Below are 23,771 nucleotides of genomic sequence, written 5' to 3' on the forward strand. Positions count from 1 at the left end.
TTAAAAGTCCTGCCAACTCAAATGCTACAATTTTAAACATGGTACAGTATTACTATTATGTTACTAGAGTAGCCCTATTAAAATTATTTTTTTCCCCATAACACATATTCAGTTTCATTTGCATTGTTTGTTTTTGAGTATGAAGTAGCAACTCAAAAAAACACTTTACAGATTATGGAAATATGAACATGCACTGTTCAATTCTAGATTCGTAAGAACAAGAAAACAAAAATCAAGAAGCATTTCCTAATGTAATTTTAAAAATAATTTCTAATTGCCCTATTTTTATTTATTTTTGTCAGTTTATGTACACATTATTTCTTTGCTCTTTGAGATCAGGAACTGTTTCATTTTTGTCTCCGTTTTCCCAAAGCCAAGCAAATATTTATTAATGTTTATTGACTGAGAAAGGTACACTTTTCTTCTTGAAACAGGCAGAGAGAGTTAAGTGACTTGCTTAATATCACAGAGGCAGTAAGTTACAGAACTGGTATTTGATCTCAGGTCTTCTCATTCCAAATGAAGTACTCTCTCCACTACAACCTCACTCTACTGCAGCCTAAGAAGGAAATAAAGGGGCAGGGAGGGAATACAGAAGAAAGGAGAGGTGTGAATTTCTTAAAAAGAAATGCAAGATCCCAAAAAAGTTTAGGGAGATGGAAGGAGAAAAGATTTAAAGTAACATTTTCTTGACAACACAGTAGATCTCCAGAAAATAATTAGTAATCACCAAGTAACAATATATCAAAAAGGAAAAATGCTGCTGAAAGGACAGATAATCACAATATGAATGGTAAAACACGTTAACAGGCTCACAATGGGAACTCTCCCCTGGAAATCTGCCTTCAATTAAGACAAACTGCCAACAAAACAAACCAATCTGCAGCCATTGAACTTCCACTGAAGAAGGGCATCTGTCAAAGGCATCCAGATGCACAGATTTTCTCTAAGACACTGAGAGGGCACCAAGATGGAGAAGAAGATGAAAGTACTGCTAACGTGTGTTGGCAATCACATTACTGAACTTTAATGGCACCTGATTTGATGACACTGGTTTTTTGTACCTCTGTTAAAGAGATGAGAGATGTCTATGCTCTGTTCAGCATCCTTCTTAGAGGCATTCTCCAACTTTCTCTTTCTTCCATCCTCTGACATTCTCATGTGGCAACTCACCTATAGTATCATCTCACAGTTAAATTTACTTTAAAGTTTTCTGATTGTGACAAATGGTGGACTGCTTTGCTGCAGTGTACAAATGACTACAAAAAGAGAGATGAAAGCTTTTTTTCACTTTTGACCTTCTAATAATATGAATGAGAATATCCAGGGTGGAAAATCTAGTGCGCTAGCCCTATGTGACACTTTGCCTCCTCTCAGATGCACAACTTAAAAGGTACCTGATAAATTATGGCTGTTGAAGCAGGGAATGAAAGATTTGTTATTTTGTTACATTTACAACATTTTTTCCAAGTTATTCACGTTCTCACCACTGTACAATCTCTTTGGGGCTCGTTCCCACCACCTCATTTCTAAATTAGCTCTTAGTGAATCATTATTCATCTTATCCATGACTGGCAGACATTATACAATTACTGATTTTCCCCCCCTGGACTAGCCTATAACATTTACAAAAGAAACAAGGGTAATTTTTTTTTAACAGAACTATTAGTTTGACTTGTTTTTCTCCCTAAATATTAATGCATGAAGTAATATTCGGGCCTGCCAATGGAATCAAAATGATTCAAACCCTGTAACAAGTAGGACCTAAAAAAGTAGGAGCAACATAGGCTTTCCAACCTCCTCCTCCAAGGTCCCATTCTCAACATTTTATCAAGGAATTATTTCTTTCCTTTTCTATATGTAATTCTGTCTTTGGATCCTCTCCAGGGAGAAGTGTATGATATCACATTCAGCTCATGAAACACCTTTCTCACCATAACTACATGGATAGTCCAGAATTATTCCCCAGTACAGCCCTAAGTGATCTGAAGACTCTTAGAAAATGAAAAATTTGAGAAGTTTATAACTTGTCAGAAGAGGCAAATCTAGTCAAAAGCGGAACCAAATCTAGAAGTCTATGCTTTAGGCTACTAGTCTACTATTTCCCTGCTAATTAGAGGCTAATTACTGTGCTTAGGTTTTTGAAATATTCAAGCAAGATACATCTGAACTACAGAATTTTTAAGTGCTGGAAGGGACCCTAAAGGCCTATGAAAAAGGAATCCCAATTATAACCTGCAAATGATAATCCAGTCTCCACTTAAAGACCTCTAAGGCTGGGGAACCCATCACATCTCCAGGGAATCTATTCAATTTTTGGATAGCAGTAATTGATAAGAAATCAAACCCAAATCTCCCTTCTTGCAAGAAACTCCTTTTGTACTGGAAACTGAATTGCTAGATGTTTTAATTATGGTGTTTATGCTATACATACAGAATATAAAAATTTCTTGTTCTGTTTTGGGTCACTAATGGTCTGGAACGAATTCCAACCAAAAACCTAATTGAAGCAACTCCAAAGTTAAATCCTGCATATTCCCTGGGCTTTATAAATACCTTTATATATCTAGCAATTTATTTGAATGATCCTTTACTTTGTTTCAGCACTGAAAAATATTCCTCAGTTCCCAAACATGGGCACTGTATCAAAGGACTAATAACATAAACACGTGCTTTGGCAGTAACATGCTTATTCATCAGGCTCCTAGGTTAGCTTGGATAATTAGAAATCAGGGTTGCTCAAAAAAGGATCAGTATAATTTATGTTCAAACTTTGTAACTTAATTAGAAAATAAATACTTTCTTTTTTTTTTTATTAATTTGTTTGTTTCCTTTTAGTTTACAGGATTCAATTCCACAATTCCTTGAATTTCACATTTTGTCCCCCCCCTCCCCTCCCTCCCCTCCCTCCCATGGCAGCTTATAGTCAAGTATAGGATCGGTAACTACTTTCACATTATACATTGGTCAGGTTATAAGGACGGATTGTACCAGCTGGAATGAAAAATGGTAAAGAGGACATAAAACCAAATAAGAGAACAAAAAAGATCAGGTATTTTGCTTCCACCTGGATATAAACTTAGTTCTTTCTAGTTCTTTCTCTGGATGCACATAAAACAAATACTTTCTTCAGCTTTAAAGGTAGCTAAAAAACAAAACAACAACAATTGTATTAGCCACATACTACCTGGATCTTCTCTCTAAACTTTCTTGGTATAACAATGTGCTCTCCATAAATGATAAATGTGGCAGATAAAAGGCAGCAGAGGGGTGGGAAGAAAAATAGGGGAAGTGGATAATATTTGATGTCCTCAATTATATTCTTTTTTGATAACTTGCATGATGGCATTTACTTGCAATAAACTACATGTATTAGAGTTGTTGAGCAAGCCTAAAAATCAAGAAACCAAAAATCTTCTGACTGATTTCCCAAAAGATGGCAAGAATGGTGGCTATACTACCAAATATGAGGCTTGATTTTTGAATTGAAAACCTCTTTTTTCTGGATAATGTCTAGGCAGCATGGTGCACTAGATTGTGAGTCTGTGGACCTGGGATCAAATACTATTTCTGATACTTACAACGACCTCCATGATCTTGGGCAAATCACTTCAATTCTCTAAGCCTCAATACTCTCGGCGGAAAAGTAAAGGTGTAGAAGATCTATAGGGTCTGATGCTCTAAGCCTTATGATGCTATGATATGAGATAGTTTGGTAGCTGTTTACTACATAAAACTTTAAATTCAGAGACTCAAAGTAGAAAAGTACAATAAGTAGTCCTTTGTGTCTTGAACATCATATATAAAAGATAAATTGTTGGGTTTTTCTTTTTTTAACTTGTGACAGTGGGAGCTTTCATTAATACAAAATAATTTATACTTTTGGTCATCTTTTTCCTTTTATTGGTAGGTAAATTTATGGAAATCAAAACTAAAAGATATGGCAGAGATATATACATTCACATGGCTACTGGCTCTTATTCTTCTAGTTTTACACGGTGAGACATGAAAAGCAGGGCAGATTTTCGAGGACATTCATTTATAATCTGAGGTTTTAAAATGTCAAATATTTAGGTAGGTAGGGATAAATAACATGAGCAAATTCTTACTCTATCAAAAATCACTTTAACAAAAATCACTGACCTATAACTATATAATACACTAGATATTCTTTTAAGAACCTCTCTTCACAATTTCATGAGTGTTGGTAGATCACTTAATAATCTTCACACAGATTTGCTGAGGTATAAACCTGACCTTATCATGTTCTAAGGTGACCCTGAATTTTTGAACACCATGCCATCAGAGCACAATGTCAGATAGGTCCAACAAAACTAAAAGGCTGTCAGGAAGAAGGCTTCACCTATCACCTCAGCAGCCTACAGCTCCAGGAGAGGCACCAGACATCGGTACATCCTGCTTCTGAACTGTCCAGTCCAGCTATTTGGTGAGCAGTGGCCTTGGTCCCTGCCAACATGATCTGAGAGCTACATATTATACTGAATTTCAAAAAAGGCATATGTTATCCTTGATGAGTTTATAATGGGTGGAGAAATCCAGGAAACCTCAAAGAAAACTACTGTCAGGGCTATAGAAGACTCTGATATGTTATAGGAGACAATGGAGGAATACACAAGCAAGTCTACATTTTAATGGAAAAATCTACTTGACAACCCAATGATGCTGCATGTCATCAATCTGCAAAACTTCAGCTGGATGTGGTTCTTCTCTGATGTGTCACAGCCTCATGCCAAAAATAACCCAAATGGATTGTGTGTGAAACTTCTTGGATACTTGGGGATGATGTGTTCAACTTAGCAAGACTTAAAACTATAGCATATTTGTAACAGGTGCATATCTATATTATTCTCTGTATACACATTCTCTCAAGTGTGGAACTTACAGCCATCATTCAGTAGACTGCATATTTTGTTTGTACAATGATTTTATCAGAAAATAATAATTTTAAAGTATTATTGAGAAATGAGCTATGCTATGTTTTTACTAGTTTTCTTAAAGGACAAGTTGGCAACTATTTTGTAAAAAAATATTATGGATGTACTGCCTATTTGGGGCTAAAATAATATTTTTTTCTAGCTTAAAAAAAAAAGGTTTGTCAAATGGGTCATGTCAACAGACCAAGATAAATTTGAAGAATTTTGTCCTCAAGTGAGCTGTTACAGAGTGATGAATTTTGGGGCCACAGCAACTTTTAAAATCTGTCTACTAATGTGCTCTATGGTTTAGATTATGATCTATGTTGTACAGGGAGCATCTACATAGATGAAACCATAGATATTTGAAGAATTACAAAATTATTTATAGTGTCATTGTTTGAATATAGGGGATTTTAAATAATTTTATACTCAACTCAAATATTTTAGAGAATTAGTATTGTAAATGTTATAATTAGTTTTGCAAGCTATTTTTCAATATCTAAGTGAAAGTACCTTTTCAACAAATTTTTATGTCTAATTTTGTAAAATTATAGTCTGAAGATATATTTTATGAAATTTCTCCTTTTTGAATTTACAATATGCTACACTGTATCCAATTAAGAGATGAATTTTTATAAGTAAACCTCACTTGCATGTCTGCACAGACTGTCCTTCACGCTTGCAATGTTTCACTCCTTCATCTTTGCCTCTGAAAAGCCCCAAATTTCATTCAAGGTAAAGCTCAAATGTGTCTTCCTATGAAAACTCTTTTGCGATGCCCCTAGTTTTTATTAATTTCCTCTTCAAGCCATTGTCTATATATTTACCTGTTTATTCACTGTATACCCTCGATATTAACTGATAATGGGAAAATTACTGAGGGAAAAAGTAGGAAGAGTATGTGTATCATTATCATTTTCATTTTGACTACTAAAAATGGTGGAAAATCAAGTGTGCCCTTCTAGTTACGCTTCTTATTATTTAGTTATACTGTGATTTGTTTACAGTGGTAAGATAGGTAATGTTAATAAATTTATAGATTTAGCAATAAGAGAGCCATGCATAAATAGAAGGTATTTCCATGGGGTTTATTATTAGTAAAGAAAATTATAAATGTAATTGAGCTTTGAGGATTCTTGTAAAGCTGGTAAGAGTAAATAATTTAGAAAGTTAAAGCTTTGCTAATAATATGTTCGTATATAATCATATGGCCCTTTTAAAAATGTGTTCATGCTAGAAACTTAAATCTTTATACAACTTCAAACTGCTATTGGTAACATTTAACAATTTTGTTAGCTGATTATTTTTTGACCATCTACAGTGTTTAAGAGTCTATTGTGGCTAAAAGACATAAAATAAGAACAGACAATTAAATAAAAACACAGCAATGCTATAGTCTGGGATTTTAGAAAATTATGTTGTCAGTTAATATGGATGCAAAATGTAGCAGGAAGTAGGTATGGCTGTTTGAGGTTGCTCTTGTAAGATGCCTTGTCCATTTTACTTTGCCAGACATTTCTGTGAAAGGGAATTGTGATGGCAATATTCCTAAACAAGTTAATGATACCAGAGAAATCAAAATGATGGATGCCCTCTGTCAGTTTTAATGTAAAAGTGATTCAAGGAAATTGGAGATCCATTTCTCTCATACAGGAGAAACATTCACAGAAATGAGACATATGGGAATATCAACAAACCAATTATTCCCCTCCTCCCCTACAAAACCCCCAAACTGAATTCAAAACCATTCTGATAGCTTTGTCAATAGTGTGTGTTTCACTGAAATTAACCCACTATTCAAAATGCTATTTTATAAAAAATAAGATGAGGTTCTCCCAAATTTCAATCTAAATAGAGAAAAATTTCCAAATGACCCTTAGTCCCTAGGATATGTACGCCAGGTAGGAGTTTAGAGCTCTGTTATTGTGAACAGGGAGAAGAAGAGAGGAATTAGCCCACATACCTGGGATGGGACCTAAAGCTGAGCAGCCAGGTCAGGGAATGCTAACCAGGGATGAGCCTATAAAGTACAAACCACATGAGCATTTATGAGGCCATACTCTAGATCAGATTGTTAAAGCCCTATGAAAATCAGAATACAGTATTTCCAACAGCAAGCTAAACATAACCAAGCATATCTTAGCAAGCAACACTCAGTTTATTCATAAAGGAGACCATTAATGAAGTAAAGGCTTTCTCAGGATTCCTGATAAAAAAAACAATATTGAGTAGAAACTGAAATATAAACACAGGAGTCAAGAGAAACATAAAAAGGTAAACTGTGAACTATCAGAAGGGCTAGCAATAAAGGCCTGCTTTTTTTTTAAAGTACTTACAGGTTACCCTTTTATTTATCTATTTTAATATTTTAAAATTTCTTAGGAGTCAGTTATACTCATTTGAGTGGATTTTACAAATCTACTTTCTCCTTTAGAAAAATCAGGAAAATTTTACCATCTTAAAATCATGTGGCATCCAGTACTTTCTATGCATTTTTTCAAAGATCACAAGTAATATTCCAACACTCATATCTGCAAAAAAAACCAACAACAACAACACACAGAAGATATCATCTACCTCACTTCACTGAATTAAACCCATTAAACTACAGCCCCATTACCCATATTATCATCTTACTATTGGGATTCTGTCCCAATTTTTATTTCATTCAGTTCATGATTATTGTCTTTGATAGAGAAAACAAGTTTGAATAATTACACCTTCCTTGCACAGTCCATTTATCAGTATCCTACCTACCAAAGAGCTTTTGTACATTTTTTGGATCATTTATAGTGCAATTGTCCCTACTCTGCAAAAACTTTTGTATTTTTTTTTAAACATACGCTCCCATTGACATGTTCCAGCTATCTGGATCTACCAAAGATTTTTTTTTAACAAAAAATCTACCAAGATTCTGAGCGGGATAAGCATTAGTGTCTATTTCCTCATTTGTGTCCCCAGTACTAGTATCTCAGCATCAGAATTTATGTCCTCATTGCCTCAAGGAGACATTACCATAATTGCTACAATGGTCTTTTCCTATCCTGTCTCTCACCACTTCATTCCAAATTAATCTTTCTAAAGCAAAACTCTTTTATGATATAATAACTTTCATGACATCATCCTTAGAATATCCCCAAACTCCCAATGAAGAAGTATGGTATAGTGGAAAAGCATGAGTTGGTGTCTGAAAAGCTTGGATTCAAATTTCACTTTAGAAATATTCTGGACTTCACTTAACTTCCTCCAGGCTTCAGTAAAATGAAAGGCTAGGAATCAATGACCTCTAGGGTCCCTTTTAGCTCTAAATCTATGATCCAATGATATGGTGAAATATTTGGGCTAAAGAAGACTATGCTTTGTTCATCTCTGCACATGGTCAGTACCTAATACAGAGATTTGTATACACAGACAATACTGAATGTTCCTTGAATGAATCTCCTCAATTTTAGGACAGGATATATCTCAAGAATCCTGAAGAGAACAGCACCATTGCTATTACCATACAGACTGTAGAGAGTGATTTCAAATAAGTGAATGGCAACTAATACAGAATGTTGCCCAATTAAATTGAGAAAATTGCTTATACTAAATGATACAAAACTATAACAATAAACTTCAGGTAGCTACAAGATGAGAGGCAGCAATAGAATGCTAATTTCCCCTGTCCCTAATACTGCCTCCTTAAATTTATTTTCACTGTTGCTGTATGAGTTAATATAAAAAATTAATATGAATAAACAAAGAAATTTTAATTGAAAACAGGAGGTGACCCCAAATGACGATAATCATCAAGTAATAACTTCTATTTATGAAAAGCTTTTCTTCCCAACAACCCTGTGTGACAAGTAACAGAAGTAATATTAACTTTATTTTACAGATAAAGAAACAGAGGTACTCAAAGGTTGTTACTAGCCCATGGAGACACAGCTAGTAAATCTGAAGACAGGATACAAACCCAAATTATCTGACTCCAAGTCCAGTATCATATTGCGTTTTCCTCACAAAGAAGATAAGGGATAAAACTGACTATATACTGAAACTATAAATATTCACTGAAGGATAACATAAAAATATTTTTGAATGCATGTGAAAAAGGAATATTAATTTTTCATATGTTTTCACATACCCTAAAGAGTATTTAAGATCCTCTGTTTCACTATGTTATTCTGTGTATGTGTATGTGAAAATTCCAAAAAAGGATTCTTTAAAACTATTAATATATTTATGGTCTAAAGCTGTAAAATATATTTTTATTAACTGTTTTATCATATTTTGTCTTAAAAGCCATATTATATAGTGATGGAGACAACAAGTCCCTTACCCACTTCCCCTGCTCATAAAAACAAACAAACAAATAAGAATGACTTCAAAGAAGAGACCCCAGAGACCACCAGTTCACCATTTGACTGAGGGGGAGGTCCAGGAGAGACACTGTGCAAATTTCAAAATTTTCAATGAATGGATCAGTTTTGCTGATTTTTTTTTCTTCTTGTTTGTTTGTCTTTAAAAATATCATTTGTTATATGGGGTGATTCACTTGGAGGGGCAAATGGGAAAATTTGATGAAAAAAATGACATCAATAAAAATATATATTAAAAAAAGACTAAGGGGCAGCTAGGTGATAAAGTTGATATAGCACTAGAGTAAGGACAATCTAAATTCAAATCCAGTTCCAGACACTTATGAGTTGTGTGACCCTGGGCAAATCACTAAACCCACTTAACTCAATTGCCTCAATTAAAAAAAAAAAAAGACTGCATAGAACTATTCTATAAATCAGTGACAACATAGGGGGATTTAGATTATTAAATCTGTTTTCCATCATATACTCTCTCTCTCTCTCTCTCTCTCTCTCTCTCTCTCTCTCTCTATATATATATATATATATATATATATGTACAAAATAACATACATATTTATAGATACAGACATGTTGCATTTTATTATATATGTAATTGCAGGACCAAAAACAAGTCTTCTTTTTTAGTGTTGCTTTCATCCCACTAGCCAATAAGATAGCTAGAAAAAAAAAGTACTAAATATTATGTTATCATGATAAAATTTTGTTGGAATGGGAGATGCTACCAGGTAAAACATGGATGGTAAAAAAATTACACAACTAAAATTTAGGGGTAAAGAGATTCTTTTCTTCTTTTAAAAATAATTTGGGTAAGCATTGATTAGATTTTTTTCACTGGTAAATATAAAACATCTGAGAAAAGGAATTGTCACCTTTCAAAATGGTTAAACTTAATTTAGCATTTCTACCATTTATATTTATTTGCCATTTCAATGTGCCCTAATATACAATAATTTTTGTTAAAGTATATAGTGATAGAAATACCAACAATAGCAATAAGACAATAGAAAGAAATGCAGGAAATAAAACTATTTTATTGGCTGATGATGTAATATTAGAAAATCCTAAGAAATCTCATAGAAAATCCTAGTGAATTAGTAAAGATACTAATTGAGATAGCAGATTCAACAAGGTTGAAGGCAACAAAATAGAACCCAAAAAATTAGCTGCATTTCTACCTAATAAAAAGATCCAAGACACAATAATAGAAATAATATTAGCCACGTTTTTTAAAAAAAAAAACAACTACTACAAGATGAACAAAATATTTGGTGATAAATTTACTAATGAACGCAAAATAAGGTTTAGCTTCCATTACAAAGTATTCCTTAGGCAAGCAAAAAAAGAAAAAGAGCAGAAGTTTTGGAATGGGATATCTCCAAGCAGAGCAGTGTTGCTACTGTCCTGTTCAATTTAATATATATTTAAAAATCAGAAACAAAAGTTATACATACAAGAAATTCATGGTTTCATACTAAGTCACCATTTGCTGCTTTTTGAATTATGGAAATATGTATATGTATAGATTTTTTTTAGGTTCATAAATAAAAACAAAAAGTGGGGGAAAAAAAGAAAAACCTATGGAATCAGGGAAGCTACTGAGAAAATGAATAATAGTTTTAGGAAAGTTAAAAGTTATAGTACTTACATGCATTACTAGAAAAAGAAATCCTGGGGGCGGAGCCAAGATGGCTGAGTAGAAGAACAACCCTCCTGCCGCTCCGGCTTCCACCCTCCCCAATCCATGTAAAAAGGGGACTCTAAACAAACTTTGGAGCTGCAGAACCCACAAAATGACACAGAGAAGCTAACCTCCTGCTGAGAACAGCCCGGCAGGCGGGCAGGAATCAGCCAGCACAGAGCTCCTGGAGCTGAGCCCAGCACCATGCTGCGGCTTTAGCCCCAGGGCAGGCCTGACCAGCCGCCTGCCAAAGGGACTCCAGATCAGCAGCAGCTGTGGCCATTTCCAGATTTATCAATACATAGATGCGAAGGACAAGGTGAGAGGCCAGTGCAGTCTGGACTTTGGGACCAGTAAGTGGGAGTGCGTGGCTTTTACCCCCGGGGCGAGAAACCGCTGAGACTCCGCCAGCACAGCCTGCCAGCACCACGTGGAGGCTTCAGCTCCTGGCCTCCAGAGTGTAGGGGACCAAGCACCAGTCTGAAGGGTAATCGCTCTTGCTTTAACCTGCTTGGATCTGGATTGCAGTCTAGGGTGGAGGTCCTGGGGTGTGTGTCCAGCTTGCCAGAGAGTGTGGAGACCTCAGAGAGGGCACCCATCTAATACTTCTGGCAGCTGAGAAAACTCCCCTGTCTGGTAGCAGAGTCCTACTATGGCAAAAAGCCCAAAAGTCAAATCATTGAGTGGCAAAATGAGCAGGCAAAGGAAACAAAGCAGACAGAAGATCCCAACATTACACTCCTATTTTGGGGATAAGAAGGAGCAAGGCATGGAACAGGAGGAAATCAGTGAAGTCAGAACTCCTGCACCAAAAGCTTCAAAGGAAAATACAAGCTGGTTACAGGCCATAGAGGACCTTAAGAAGCAGATAAGAGAAGTGGAGGAAAAATTGGGAAGAGAAATGAGAACAATGCAAGAAAATTATGAAATGAGAGTCAACAGCCTGACTGAAGAAAATAATACCTTAAAAAACAGACTGACTCAAATGGCAAAGGAGGCTCAAAAAGGCAATGAGGAGAAGAATGCCTTAAAAAGTCGAATTTGCCAGATGGAAAAAGAATCTCAAAAGCTCACTGAGGAGAATCATTGCTTCAGAATTAGATTGGAGCAAATGGAAGCTAATGACTTTATGAGAAATCAAGATGCTGTTAAACAGATCCAAACAAATGAAAGAATAGAAGGCAATCTGAAATATCTCATGGGAAAAACCACTGACCTGGAAAATAGATCCAGGAGAGATAATTTAAAAATTATTGGACTGCCTGAGAGCCATGACCAAAGTAAGAGCCTAGAAAGCATCCTCCAGGAAGTTATCAAAGAAAACTGCCCTGATGTTTTAGAATGAGAGGGCAAAATAGAGGTTGAAAGAATCCACCAATCACCTCCTGAAAAAGATCCCAAAAAGAAAACTCCTAGGAATATTATAGCCAGGTTCTGGAATTCCCAGATTAAGGAGAGAATATTACAAACAGCCAGGAAGAAACAATTTGAATATTGTGGAAACACAATCAGGATAACCCAGGATCTGGCAGCTTCTACACTGAGGGATCGAAAGGGGTGGAATGTGATATTCAGGAGGTCAAGGGAGCTGGGATTAAAACCAAGAGTCACCTACCCAGCAAAACTGAGTATCATGTTTCAGGGGAAAATATGGTCATTCAGTGGAATACAGGACTTTCAAGCATTCTTGCTGAAAAAGCCAGAATTGAATAGAAAATTTGACATTCAGATACAAGAAGCAAGAGAAGCATGAGAAGGTAAACAGGGAAAAGAAATCATAAGGAACTTATCAAAGTTGAACTATTTTTTTTTTTAAAGCAATCGGGGTTGAGTGGCTTGCTTGGGGTTGCATGGCCAGTTGTTGTTTCTGGGTGTGGTGCTGAGTGTCTGGGTCCGGATTTGATCTGGGTCGTCCCGGCACTGGGGCCGGTGCTCTTGCTCGCTGAGCCACCTGGCCAAAGTTAAACTATTAACATTCCTACATGGAAAAACAATAATTGTAACTCATGAAACTTTTCTCAGTAGTTGAAGGGATTAGAAATATATGTATGTGTGTGTGTGTGTGTGTGTGTATGTCTTTATATGAGGGTATGCGGGCATATGAATACATATGTGAATGTGTGTATATATGTTTACAGTTATACATAGATAGAGGGCACAGGACCAAATTAATAGGAAGGGATGATACTTAAAAGGTGAAATTAAGAGGTGAGAGGAATATAATGAGAGTAGATGGGGAGAGACAGAGTGGGGCAAACTATCTCATACAGAAGAGGCAAGGGAAAATGGTTACAATGGAGGGGAAGAATAGGAAGGCAAAAGGGAATGGGTCAACCTTATTCCTATTGAATCTGGCTTGAGGAGGGAGGGAAATACACACTAAATAGGGGATCTCACCCTTCAGGAGAATAGGGGGGGAAGGGGATGTGAGGGGGGATGATGGAAGAGAGGGCAGGCTGGGGGGGAGGGAAGTTGGAAGCACCCACTTGTGAAAAGGGACAGGATCAAAGTAGAGAATAGAACAAGTGGGAGGTGGGATAGGAGGGAGGGAAATATAGTCAGTCTTTTACAATACATCTACTATGTTATTGTTTTGCATTAGCCACACATGTACAACCTATACTGAACTGCTTGTCTCCCCAGTGGGGGTGGGTGGCAGGGGGGGAAGGGAATGAATCTGGAATTGAAAGTTTTAAAATCAAATATTCAAAGATATATATGTGTGTGTAAAAAAAAATAAAATAAAATTGTATTCAAAAAGAAATCCTATAACTACAAAATTGATAAAATTTTGGAAATCAATCGTATAAAACACATTAAATTTTGGTATAGATTGAATTACAAGTGATCCTTAAGAAAATAAAGAATTTAAATAGTTGGAGGAATATTAGGTACTCATGGATAGGCCATGTAGATATGATAAAGATGACAATACTACCAAAGTTAATTTATCATTTTGAGGCTCTGAAAAGCAAACTATCAAAAGAATACTTTACGAACTCAATAAAATAAGGATAAATTCATTGGGAGGAATAAAAGCTCTAGATTATCAAGGGTAATAGTGAAAAAAGGTAGGGATGAAGGCAATTAACACTTCTAAACCTCAAAATATTTTGAGAAGTAGATGAACTGACTAGACTAGAAAAGGGAAAATCACAAATAATGAAACTTAATAAATAAGTGGTCAATGAACTTAAGAACTCAAATAAACAAGTGGTCAATGAACTTAAGAACTCAAAAAACTAAGAAAAAGACTCACTATTTTATAAGAACTGCTGGAAAAAAATGTAAAGTAGTCTGACAAAATGAGGCTTAGATCAACTTCTTACATCATAATCCACAATAAATTCAATACAGACACATGCTCTGAATATAATAATAGTAAATAGAAATAATAAATAATATGAATATATGCTTTCGTAGGATGATTCCCAAATATTTTACACATTTTGTGCATTATGTGGTTATGTGAAATGCTACATGACCACTGTACTTTATTACTTGACAAGTTGATTTAGATAATTTATTTTTTTAATTTCTAGTTCTCAAACTGAGAATTAACTGCCAAAGGAAAAGTTTAATGAAAAGCATAAATAATAAAATAATCAGAATAGAAATAGATTATATTCTTAATCAAACAATGCATAGAAGTTATTACAAAAGGTAAAAATAGTTCATTTTGATAATATGAAACTTAAAAGCTATTGCCCAAATGAAATTATAACATCTACGATAAGAAGAATAGTGATCCAATCAGGGGGAAAAATATTTTATCAAATTTCTCATACAAGAGTTTGGTATCAAATACATACAGAAAACTAACTGATAAATATATAAAAGACCAATAGTCACTCCTCAGAAGAGAACTCATCAAAAGATATGAACAAATAATTCTCAAAAGCAGAATCAAAAATTAGTAGTAACTAAACAGAAGAATATTCCAAATCACTGAGACAATGCAAAACATCTCTGGTGTCTCAGTTCATACTCAGACCACCAGGAATAATGACAATAGATAGAAATAATCTATGTTGGAGAAGTTACGGGAAGATAGGCAAACTAGTGAATTGTTAATGAAGCTGTGAATCAGCATAATCATTCTGGACACTCATTTCTAATTATGCAAAGTACCTAAAATATTTATATCCTGAGAACCAGTTATTCCACCTACTAAGTACAAACTCCAAGGAGATACATACACTATAATGTCAAATTATTTATAGAAGCACTTTTCATGTTAGTAAGCAAAGTAGAAGTTCATCAACTGGGGAATGGCTAAACAAACTGTGGTACATGAATGTACTGTAATGTTAATGTGCTAGAAGAAATGACGACTATGATCATTACAGAGAAGCATGAAAAAATTTACAAAATGACCACAGAAACAGAAACGGAAACAATAACCACAAAACAATGGAAAGAAAATGATGCAAACTATTAAAGAATAAGCATGGACTCAAATACGAGTAATTAGAAGAAACTCTCCCCAGTCCTCCTGCAGAGATGCCCTGTCAGTGGCCATGGAACAGTGCATATATTTGTCAGATTTTTTCAATTATTGATTGGTTTTGCTGATTTTTCCCTCTTCCTTCTCTTAAAAAAATCCATCAACAAAAAATTTTTTAGAAGCTTATATAATGTCAGCTTCCCCTCCCCCATGCCCCATTTTATCAATTGGTCTTTCTCTTCCTACTTCTTATTCTTTTTAGAAAATTATTTGATATAAAAGTTGGACACTTTAGCTGAAGGGGGAGGATGATGGTCAGGGACAGATATGGAGAGAAATGTAGACAATGTAAGAAAAGATCGGCAAAAGAACAGAAAACTTTTCATTTGGCAGTTAAATATCAGTTTGGGAACCAGAAAAGAAAAAAATTAAATTAAATTATGTAAATCAACTTTTGTCAAGTAATAAGGTACAATGGTCATGCAGCATTTCAAATAACTACAAAAATACATAAAATATTTGGGAATCATCCTACCAAAGCATACTAAATACTTACATAGTTTACTACAAAATGCTCCTTAAAGAAATAATAACTCAAATAGTTGGAGGAATATTCTGTGCTCAAGATTGAGCTATGACTTTCAAACAAAAATAATTATGTTACCAAGGATAATTTATAGATTTAATATAATACCAAACAAACTATCAGATGAATACTTTATAGATATTATATTCATTTGGAGGAACAAAACATTTAGAATGTCAAGGGAAATAATGAAAAAAAAATAAGAATAAAAGGAATAGCAAATTAGATTTAAAACTATATCATAAAGCAGAAATGATAAATTTGGAAACACTGGACAACGTATATATTCTAACTTGGTTGACTAAAGAAAATAGAAAGTGGTTTTACTAGAGCACTTAGAGAAACATTTCAGTAACCAACTATCTTGTCTACTCTAATTTAAAATAATGCATCTCAAATCTTTACCATCTTTCAAATATTCACAAAATAAACTTCTCATCTTCATCCACTGCCTAGAAATTAGTTCTAGATATTGGTCAGAAGTCCATAATTTATAATCTCCCCAGATTAATTCTGACAACAAGCATTTCTAAAAGGCAGCAATCCCTGAAATCTGAATCATCTTTTAAAATTACTTACTCTGACTTGGGTACTCTATGTTCCAGAAGATAGTGGCATTGCTTGGACTGAATAAAAGAAGAATCCTTGTAAAATCACATTACTTTCTTGACCTGAAGTCTTTGAAAACATACAGCACAGTACCAAGTATTCTTATTGGGCCTTCAGGAGAAATGCTTTTTTGTTAGATGATGAAATGTGACAGAATAATATTTTTTAAAGTCATTCGTGTTCCCAATATGTTCCCAATCAAGTTGCCCTTTGAAGACTTCATACTTTATGAATATTGAATAATAGACTGTCTGAAAAAATCTAAATGGAAGTTTAGTGGTATGAAAAAAATCCCAAGTAACTAATCTTAATACAGTAGAAAATGAAGGAGCATTTACTTTATCAAATCAATGTATCATGATGATAATAAAACAGTACTCTGACATTCTTATATCCCTCTAAAAAGTGCAGATTACAAATATGAAGATGTTTCTTAAAAACTTTTCTTAATACAGCACTCTTCCTTTAAAGTCAATTCACTTCTCTGTGTCTCAGTTTCTTCATCTGAAAATTGCTGGACTGGACTAGAGGATGTCTATGGTCCCTCCAACTTCAACATTCTATAGTCCTACATCAAGTATAGCTGAGTGAGCTTCAGACTTAATTCTGATAGAACAGAGCCTGATGAGTCGGTGAAATCATCTAAATAGGTTAAGCAGACAAAAGGATCGCTTATTATATTCTTATTAGTTTGTAAATTTTTTTTTTCCAATTCTCATTAAGTTATATCCATCCTCTAGCACGGCAACTCGCAGACAATAAGTGCTTAATATTTCATGAATGAAAAAAATGAATAAACATAGCTAATTTTTATTTAGCTTTGGTAGTTTTAAAAATAAGCAATTGTGAGAATTGTTTTTGAGTTATTTTTGGAACCTTTTACTTAATATGAGTTAACCAGATGGTTGTCATTGTGGCCAATAGCAGGCACCAATTCAAACCTAATGGCAACAAACTAGAGTAGAATGTCTCCAAAGAAGTAATTGTAAAATTCTAACTGGGATTTGCCTTAAACCCAACAAACTTTAAGTAACCTAAGAAAATTAATCACACTCATTTTCACTTTTTTAATTCCCAGGACTAACTCTGATCATGACCTCATACCCACAAACCCTCCTATCTCATTGAGTCTCACTAGAAAGCGCTCTTAAATCACAGTCATTGTGCTAAGTATTGTGAATTGAAAGTAAGGCAAAAGACAGTTTGTGCTCTCAAAGAGCTCACGGCCTAATGGGGGAGACAACATGCAAACAGGTATGTACTAACAAGCTAGATATGTTGGAAGCAAATAGCAAAATGAAGACACTTGCCTTAAGGAGTATAGGAAAAGGATTCTTATAAAAAGTGGAATTTTAGCTGGGGCTTGATGGAAGCCAAGAGGCAAAGAGGAAGAAGGAGGGAATTAGAACCAGTGAAAATGTAGAGTGGGGAGGCAGAATGTTGAAGAGGAAGGACGCCAGTGTTGGTCTCTGGATGGCAGAGTATGTGGAGGAGGGAAAGCCTCTGGCATATTGTGACACTATTAATGAAGAGATAGAGGAAGAAAAAAAGAAAAGATAGAGAAGAGGAAGTAGTGGAAAAAAATTAAGTAGAAAAGGAAAGGATGGATGAGAGGAACAAAGGAAGAGAAGGGGAAACTAAGGCACTAACTATCCTCACATCATCTGCAGGCATTAAACAGGGGTAGGAAGAATTTAGTCTCTTAGGGAAGGAAGAATATGACACGTGATCTGATCCTGGGACCACTAATAGAACTGTATGTATAGATATTATGACCAAAAACAATAAAACTGAACTAAACTCTCTAATGAACATTGAAGTAACTCTTTTGCTATGTGGCAAGACCTAGTATACAAATATAGTTGGGAGGTGGGGGAGGGAAAGACCTTAATATAACATAACCAGAATTAGTTTATATAAACTCTCATTCTATTCAACTTGGAAAGTATGTGGTTGGAAGGGAGAGGTAATGATAAACATAGATGGAACAGCAAAAAAATGATAAATATTCAGTGAATTTGGGGAAAATATTGTTAAAATATGGAAAATGAAAGGTTAAAGAGAGAAAAGATCTAAGTTGACTGGATTTGGGGACACAAGGAAGGGGTCAGAAAATGCTTAATGGAAATGGTACCTTTTGACTTGGGCCTTGAATGATAGGCAAGGGAATCTGAACCAGGGACACTATTTGGATTTTCAGATACTCCATGCATGCCTATCTCCTATCTGTGCCAGGCCCTATACCACCATACTTCTACCCTACTGAAATCATTCCTTTCCTTTAAGGTCCAAACCTAGTAGAATTTCCTGCAGGAAGCTTTCTCTGATTTCCCCCACAGAAAGTGCTATTTCCCATTCTACAAGTCTTCGTGGCATTCTGTATCAGAGTATGCTTTGCCTTTACCTAGGATCTAGACTTTGATAACTGGCTGCACATCCACTGCTCCTTCCTAACTGTGTGATCCAAGCCAAGTCACAACCTCTGGGCCAGATCTGTCTAATCTATAAAAGGCAGGGGATGAACCTTACTCATCCCTTCCAACTTTAATGTCTCAGATCCTAACGCTAGTAACTATGTTTGTCAAGAAGGTGAATGGGGAAGAAATCAGGAAGGGTGTACTTTGTTCCATGACCCTTGGGTCATCATTCTCTGTAAATGTTGTATTAGGTTTAAATTCTTTGAGGGAAGGGAAGCTGTAATTTTTTACCTTTATATCTCATCTACCTGGTCCAAAATATGGCATCTGATAATTTTTTTTTTAAATTTTCAAATAAAGTGAATTGATAAAAAACATGTTAGATTTTCTGCACAAAAAAAACCTCTGAGCCTCAGACAGATTACAGGGATCAACTCAATTTGTCTCCCTTAAGGGGTTTGGAGGGGAGGGAATAAGGACTTATATAGCACTTACTATGTGCCAGGCACTGTGTTAAGCCCTTTACAGGTATTATCTCATTTAATCTTCACAACATTCCTTTGAGGTAGGTGCTATTCCCCTTTTACAGCTGAGGAAACTGAGATAAACTGAGGTTGTGTCTAGCTCAGAGTCACAGAGCTGATAAGTGTCTGAGGTAGGATCTGAACTCAGGTTTTCCTGATTCTAGGCCCAGAGCCCCATTCACTGAGCTACTTAGCTACTGCTAATGAATACTATCTCATTTGATCCTCACAACAACTATGTGAGGTAGGTAAAATTATTATCTTTATTTTACAGAGGCAGTTGGTTGCTCAGATTATTTAATGATAAAATTATATTCTTCTCTCCACATATATTCACCCTTGCTGATTTCAGTATATTACCACTGCTCAAATACTGTAACTCCACAAGTGATTCTCAAATCAATAGATCCAACTATAATATCTGTCCTGAATTCCAGTGCCATATTGTCAACTGTTGGGTGAACATCATCTACTATAGTAGGTATCTATAGGTTACCTTAAATTGAACACATCTCAGTTTGGACTAATAATCTTATTCCCAAAGCCTGATCTTACTCCAAACTGCATTTTTTTTGTTGAATGTACCACCATCCTCTAATTCATACGGTTATATAAATTCAGCATAGACTTTAGACTCCTTCCCCTCGCTCATATTAAATTCTATCCCTTGACCATATAACATTCATCTTCCTTTTACTCACCTAGTCAATGATCCTAATTCAGGACCTCTTACTCTTGCCTGGATTACAGTCATGAGCTATTAAATTAGTCTTTACCAGTTATTTTCCTGCTTCTACTCTTTCTCTTTTCCTATACATTTTCAACACAATTTTTTACCCATACTTATTTCATATTATTTCTCTTTCATAAACTCTCACATTATTATTTTCATGTCAGAAGAAGCAGAAAATATCTTTGAGTATAGAGGTCTTCATGGTAGAAAAAAGATACACAAATAGATTTTTTTCCACGGCTTTAATTTTTAGGTTGAAAAAGGTTAAAAAGGATTCAGAGGTCATGTACTGCACTGGATGGAGGGCTGGCCTCAAAGTCAGGAAAATACGAGTTTTCTCTTACATAGGCTAGCTGTGTGACATGGGGCAATTCACTGAATTTGTGAGGGCTCTAGCTAATTACCTATGGACATAAGTGGAAGAGAATCTACTGATGTGGACTGAAAGATAGAGAGTTTCCTTATCTGAAAGTTCTGCATATTAATGAAATCAGAGGCCCAGGCCCAAAACCTTCTCTTCAGCCTAAATTATTCTGACAGTAAGCATTGATGCTTCACAAAAACTGGTCTTCATAACAGTTAAAAGAACAGGAGAGCACAGGCAGGTGAAGGAGAAACAACCCCACATTAACAGAAAAAAAGATTCCTACAAATCAAATGCAAAACAATAGGAAATCACTTCCCACTTGTCTTGAAAATCAAAGTTATTTGAGTATATCAAAATCTTGCTTACTTCTCTATCAAATCCAGTGTGACTCCAGGCACCAAACTGACACACTTCTGCATACAAAACCTGTGTAAGAGAAAAGAAAACAAAATCACAATACCTGAATATTAAGCTTAGTGAAAACAACAGTATTGTGGAAAAAATAAAGAATTAGGGGTATTTGCAACTAACTACTCAGATGTAGTACAACGGAAAAATGATTGTGGAGTTGGGAAAACCTGGGTTTAAATAAACAACAAGCATATATTAAACACCTACTATATACCCAGTTCAGGTACTGTCTCAGTCACTGGGTGAGTTAAGACAATGGGAAAGCTAGTTTAGGCTTTCAGTTAAAATTGCACAAGTGTGAAGTTTTTTTTCAGAAATGCATCCCACATCAGTCAAATAAAACCTGCACTTCTGCCTCCAATTTCTTCTCATCTTTCTCCCTCCTTTTCCATACAAAAAGGGACTGTTTAAAAAATAATATATAACTCTCTTTATCTAGTTGTTCTTGGGTTCATATCAAGCTTTTGACAGGCTGGTAAGTATTTCAATATAAAGAGAAAGAGCAGAGAATCTGCAATCAGACATTGTAGAGTCCTTGGGGAGGAGCACCAAGATACTAAACGTATGTGTGTGAGCATGCCAACAGGTACGTGTGTGTGTGTCTGTGTGTGTGTGTGTGTGAAACAATGCAAGCATTTTTGAGTTTCTCTTAAGAAATGTAGACACAAAAGATAGGAATAAAATTTATTTAAAATGAGAGTAAAAGGAATTGTGGAATTGAATCTTGTAAACTAAAATTAAACAAATTAATAAAAAAAAGGGGGGGAATAAAACGAGAGTAAAAATTTAAAGGTGTAGTGTAAGTGTTGAGGGAAGAAGAGACTGAATAAGGGACTCAGAAAAGAAAAGGGAAATTATGTATGGGGATAGAAAAAAATGAGAACTTAAATTATATCTTACTAATGCTCATAAAATAACAGAAACAAAAACTAAAAATGACTTATTAGCTACTGCCAAATCTTCCATCAGTAACCATTAAAAACATTTCTTAATACATAGCTTGTGTGTCATGCCCTAAGCTAAGAAATATTATTTCTTTTTTTTAATCTGTAAGCTCAAATGCCATTGTTTGGCATACAAAGATTTTCAAAACCTGGCCCTTTTCTATTATTTAATACTTCTCACAAATTTCTCCCCTATAATCCAGCCATATGGGCTTACTTTAGATTCTGCATCCACAAATGATCCATCTCCTCTCTCCAAGCCACACCACCAAATGCATATGCTATAGTGCCTTACAATTACCATAGGTTCAAATATAAACTGTTTCATTTGGCATTTAAAGCTCTGCACAACCAGGCTCCAACCCACCTTTTTACACACACACACACACACACACACACACGCTATGGTCTAAGCCCAACTGGTTTTGTTACTTGCCAGACAGGAATTATGAATTCATATGAATTTAGATCCAGTGTCAGTTTACTATCAATATTGGCACAATGTTTATGATTTTATGCAAAATATAATTACCCTGTTTAGCATTAAAATAAGCAAGGAGGTATAAGCATACAGCAGAATAGAAGAATATTATAAGATTGGTTTTATATGGAAAGAGTTTATGCACTAGGCAGCCAACTTTGCTGAGAAAATTAGTTGCTGAGTCTCCGTGAACTGTTTTCTGATGCAACAGAAGAGATGTATGTGCAAGTTACAAGGGGCAGATAGCACTCAGACTTGTCCTGAATATAGAGTTTAACTCATATTCCTGATAATGGGATTTTATATTTTTGTTTTGTCTTACAACATGAATGGAATTTCAGCTTTCTAAATAATCACTTGGTAGGTATTAAATTTTGTTCAAGCATTGGTACCAGGTGTCTTTCTTATATTAACAAATTGTTTGTTTCTGCTTTCTTACCCATTATGTTTTTTATTTATTTTATTGCACAATTTAATCAATTCATATTTAAAGTTATGATTATTAGGCTTATAACACCCTCCATTTTTATTTTTTAGTTTCCTTTTTCCTTTAAATCAGTATTTTATCCCTGTGATAAGTTTTTGCTTACTTTTTGTAGTCTACTCCCACAAGTTCCTCCACAACCATTTGCTCACTGACTAGGGAATAGATAAAAAAATGTGACTATAATACATTAATAATTTTATGTTTTAAGAAATAAGCCATGATAAATGCAATGATGTAAACGTGGAGGTCAGAGAGAATCACTGTATTGTTTACATTTGAAACTGAATTAAAAGCACATTATTTGGGTTACAGTAGAAGGTATCTTCCTAATCTATATTTTTTAAGTAGCTTCACTTTTCAATGCAAGGAAAAGTTAGTTTTCTTCAGCAGCTTCTAGGCCAGAAACCAAGGAAAGGCACAAATTAAGGTTTAGGTATCTGCAATCAAAAGAAATGAGTTTCATCACACCTGGACCATCATCAAGGCTATCTGCTATAATAACTAAACAAAAAAAAAAATACCTACATTGGCTTTCATGTGAACAGAACTGGGACTACAAGGTCTATGTAGAGAGGATGAGTTAAACCCTTTCATTGTACAGATGAGTAAACTGAGGGAGAGATGGATTAAGTGACATCCCAATGGTCACCCTCTTACGAAATGTCATGGGAAGGATCTGAATTCTGGTCCTGCTGACTCTAAAGCCAGCATTCTATCCACCACTGGAAATAACTTAAGGTGAAAGACCTCTTTAAACAAATTTTAACAACTGAATTTTCCCAC

At 35.0% G+C, this 23,771-nt stretch overlaps 1 protein-coding gene across 2 annotated transcripts in view; it reads right to left on the reverse strand.

Annotated features, from left to right (window-relative positions):
* RPTOR (regulatory associated protein of MTOR complex 1) overlaps positions 1-23,771 on the reverse strand; it is a 528,996-nt gene that overhangs the window by 255,665 nt on the left and 249,560 nt on the right. For both annotated transcript variants that reach the window (XM_069064093.1, XM_069064092.1), the window contains exon 7: positions 21,032-21,091. In XM_069064093.1, coding sequence (XP_068920194.1) covers positions 21,032-21,091 — 60 coding nt within the window. The remainder of the gene's footprint in view (positions 1-21,031; positions 21,092-23,771) is intronic.

Source organism: Petaurus breviceps, unplaced genomic scaffold (assembly GCF_028583685.1).
Source record: "Petaurus breviceps papuanus isolate PSGF00001 unplaced genomic scaffold, PetGlider_PUasm1.0 90617, whole genome shotgun sequence".
NCBI lineage: Eukaryota > Metazoa > Chordata > Mammalia > Diprotodontia > Petauridae > Petaurus > Petaurus breviceps.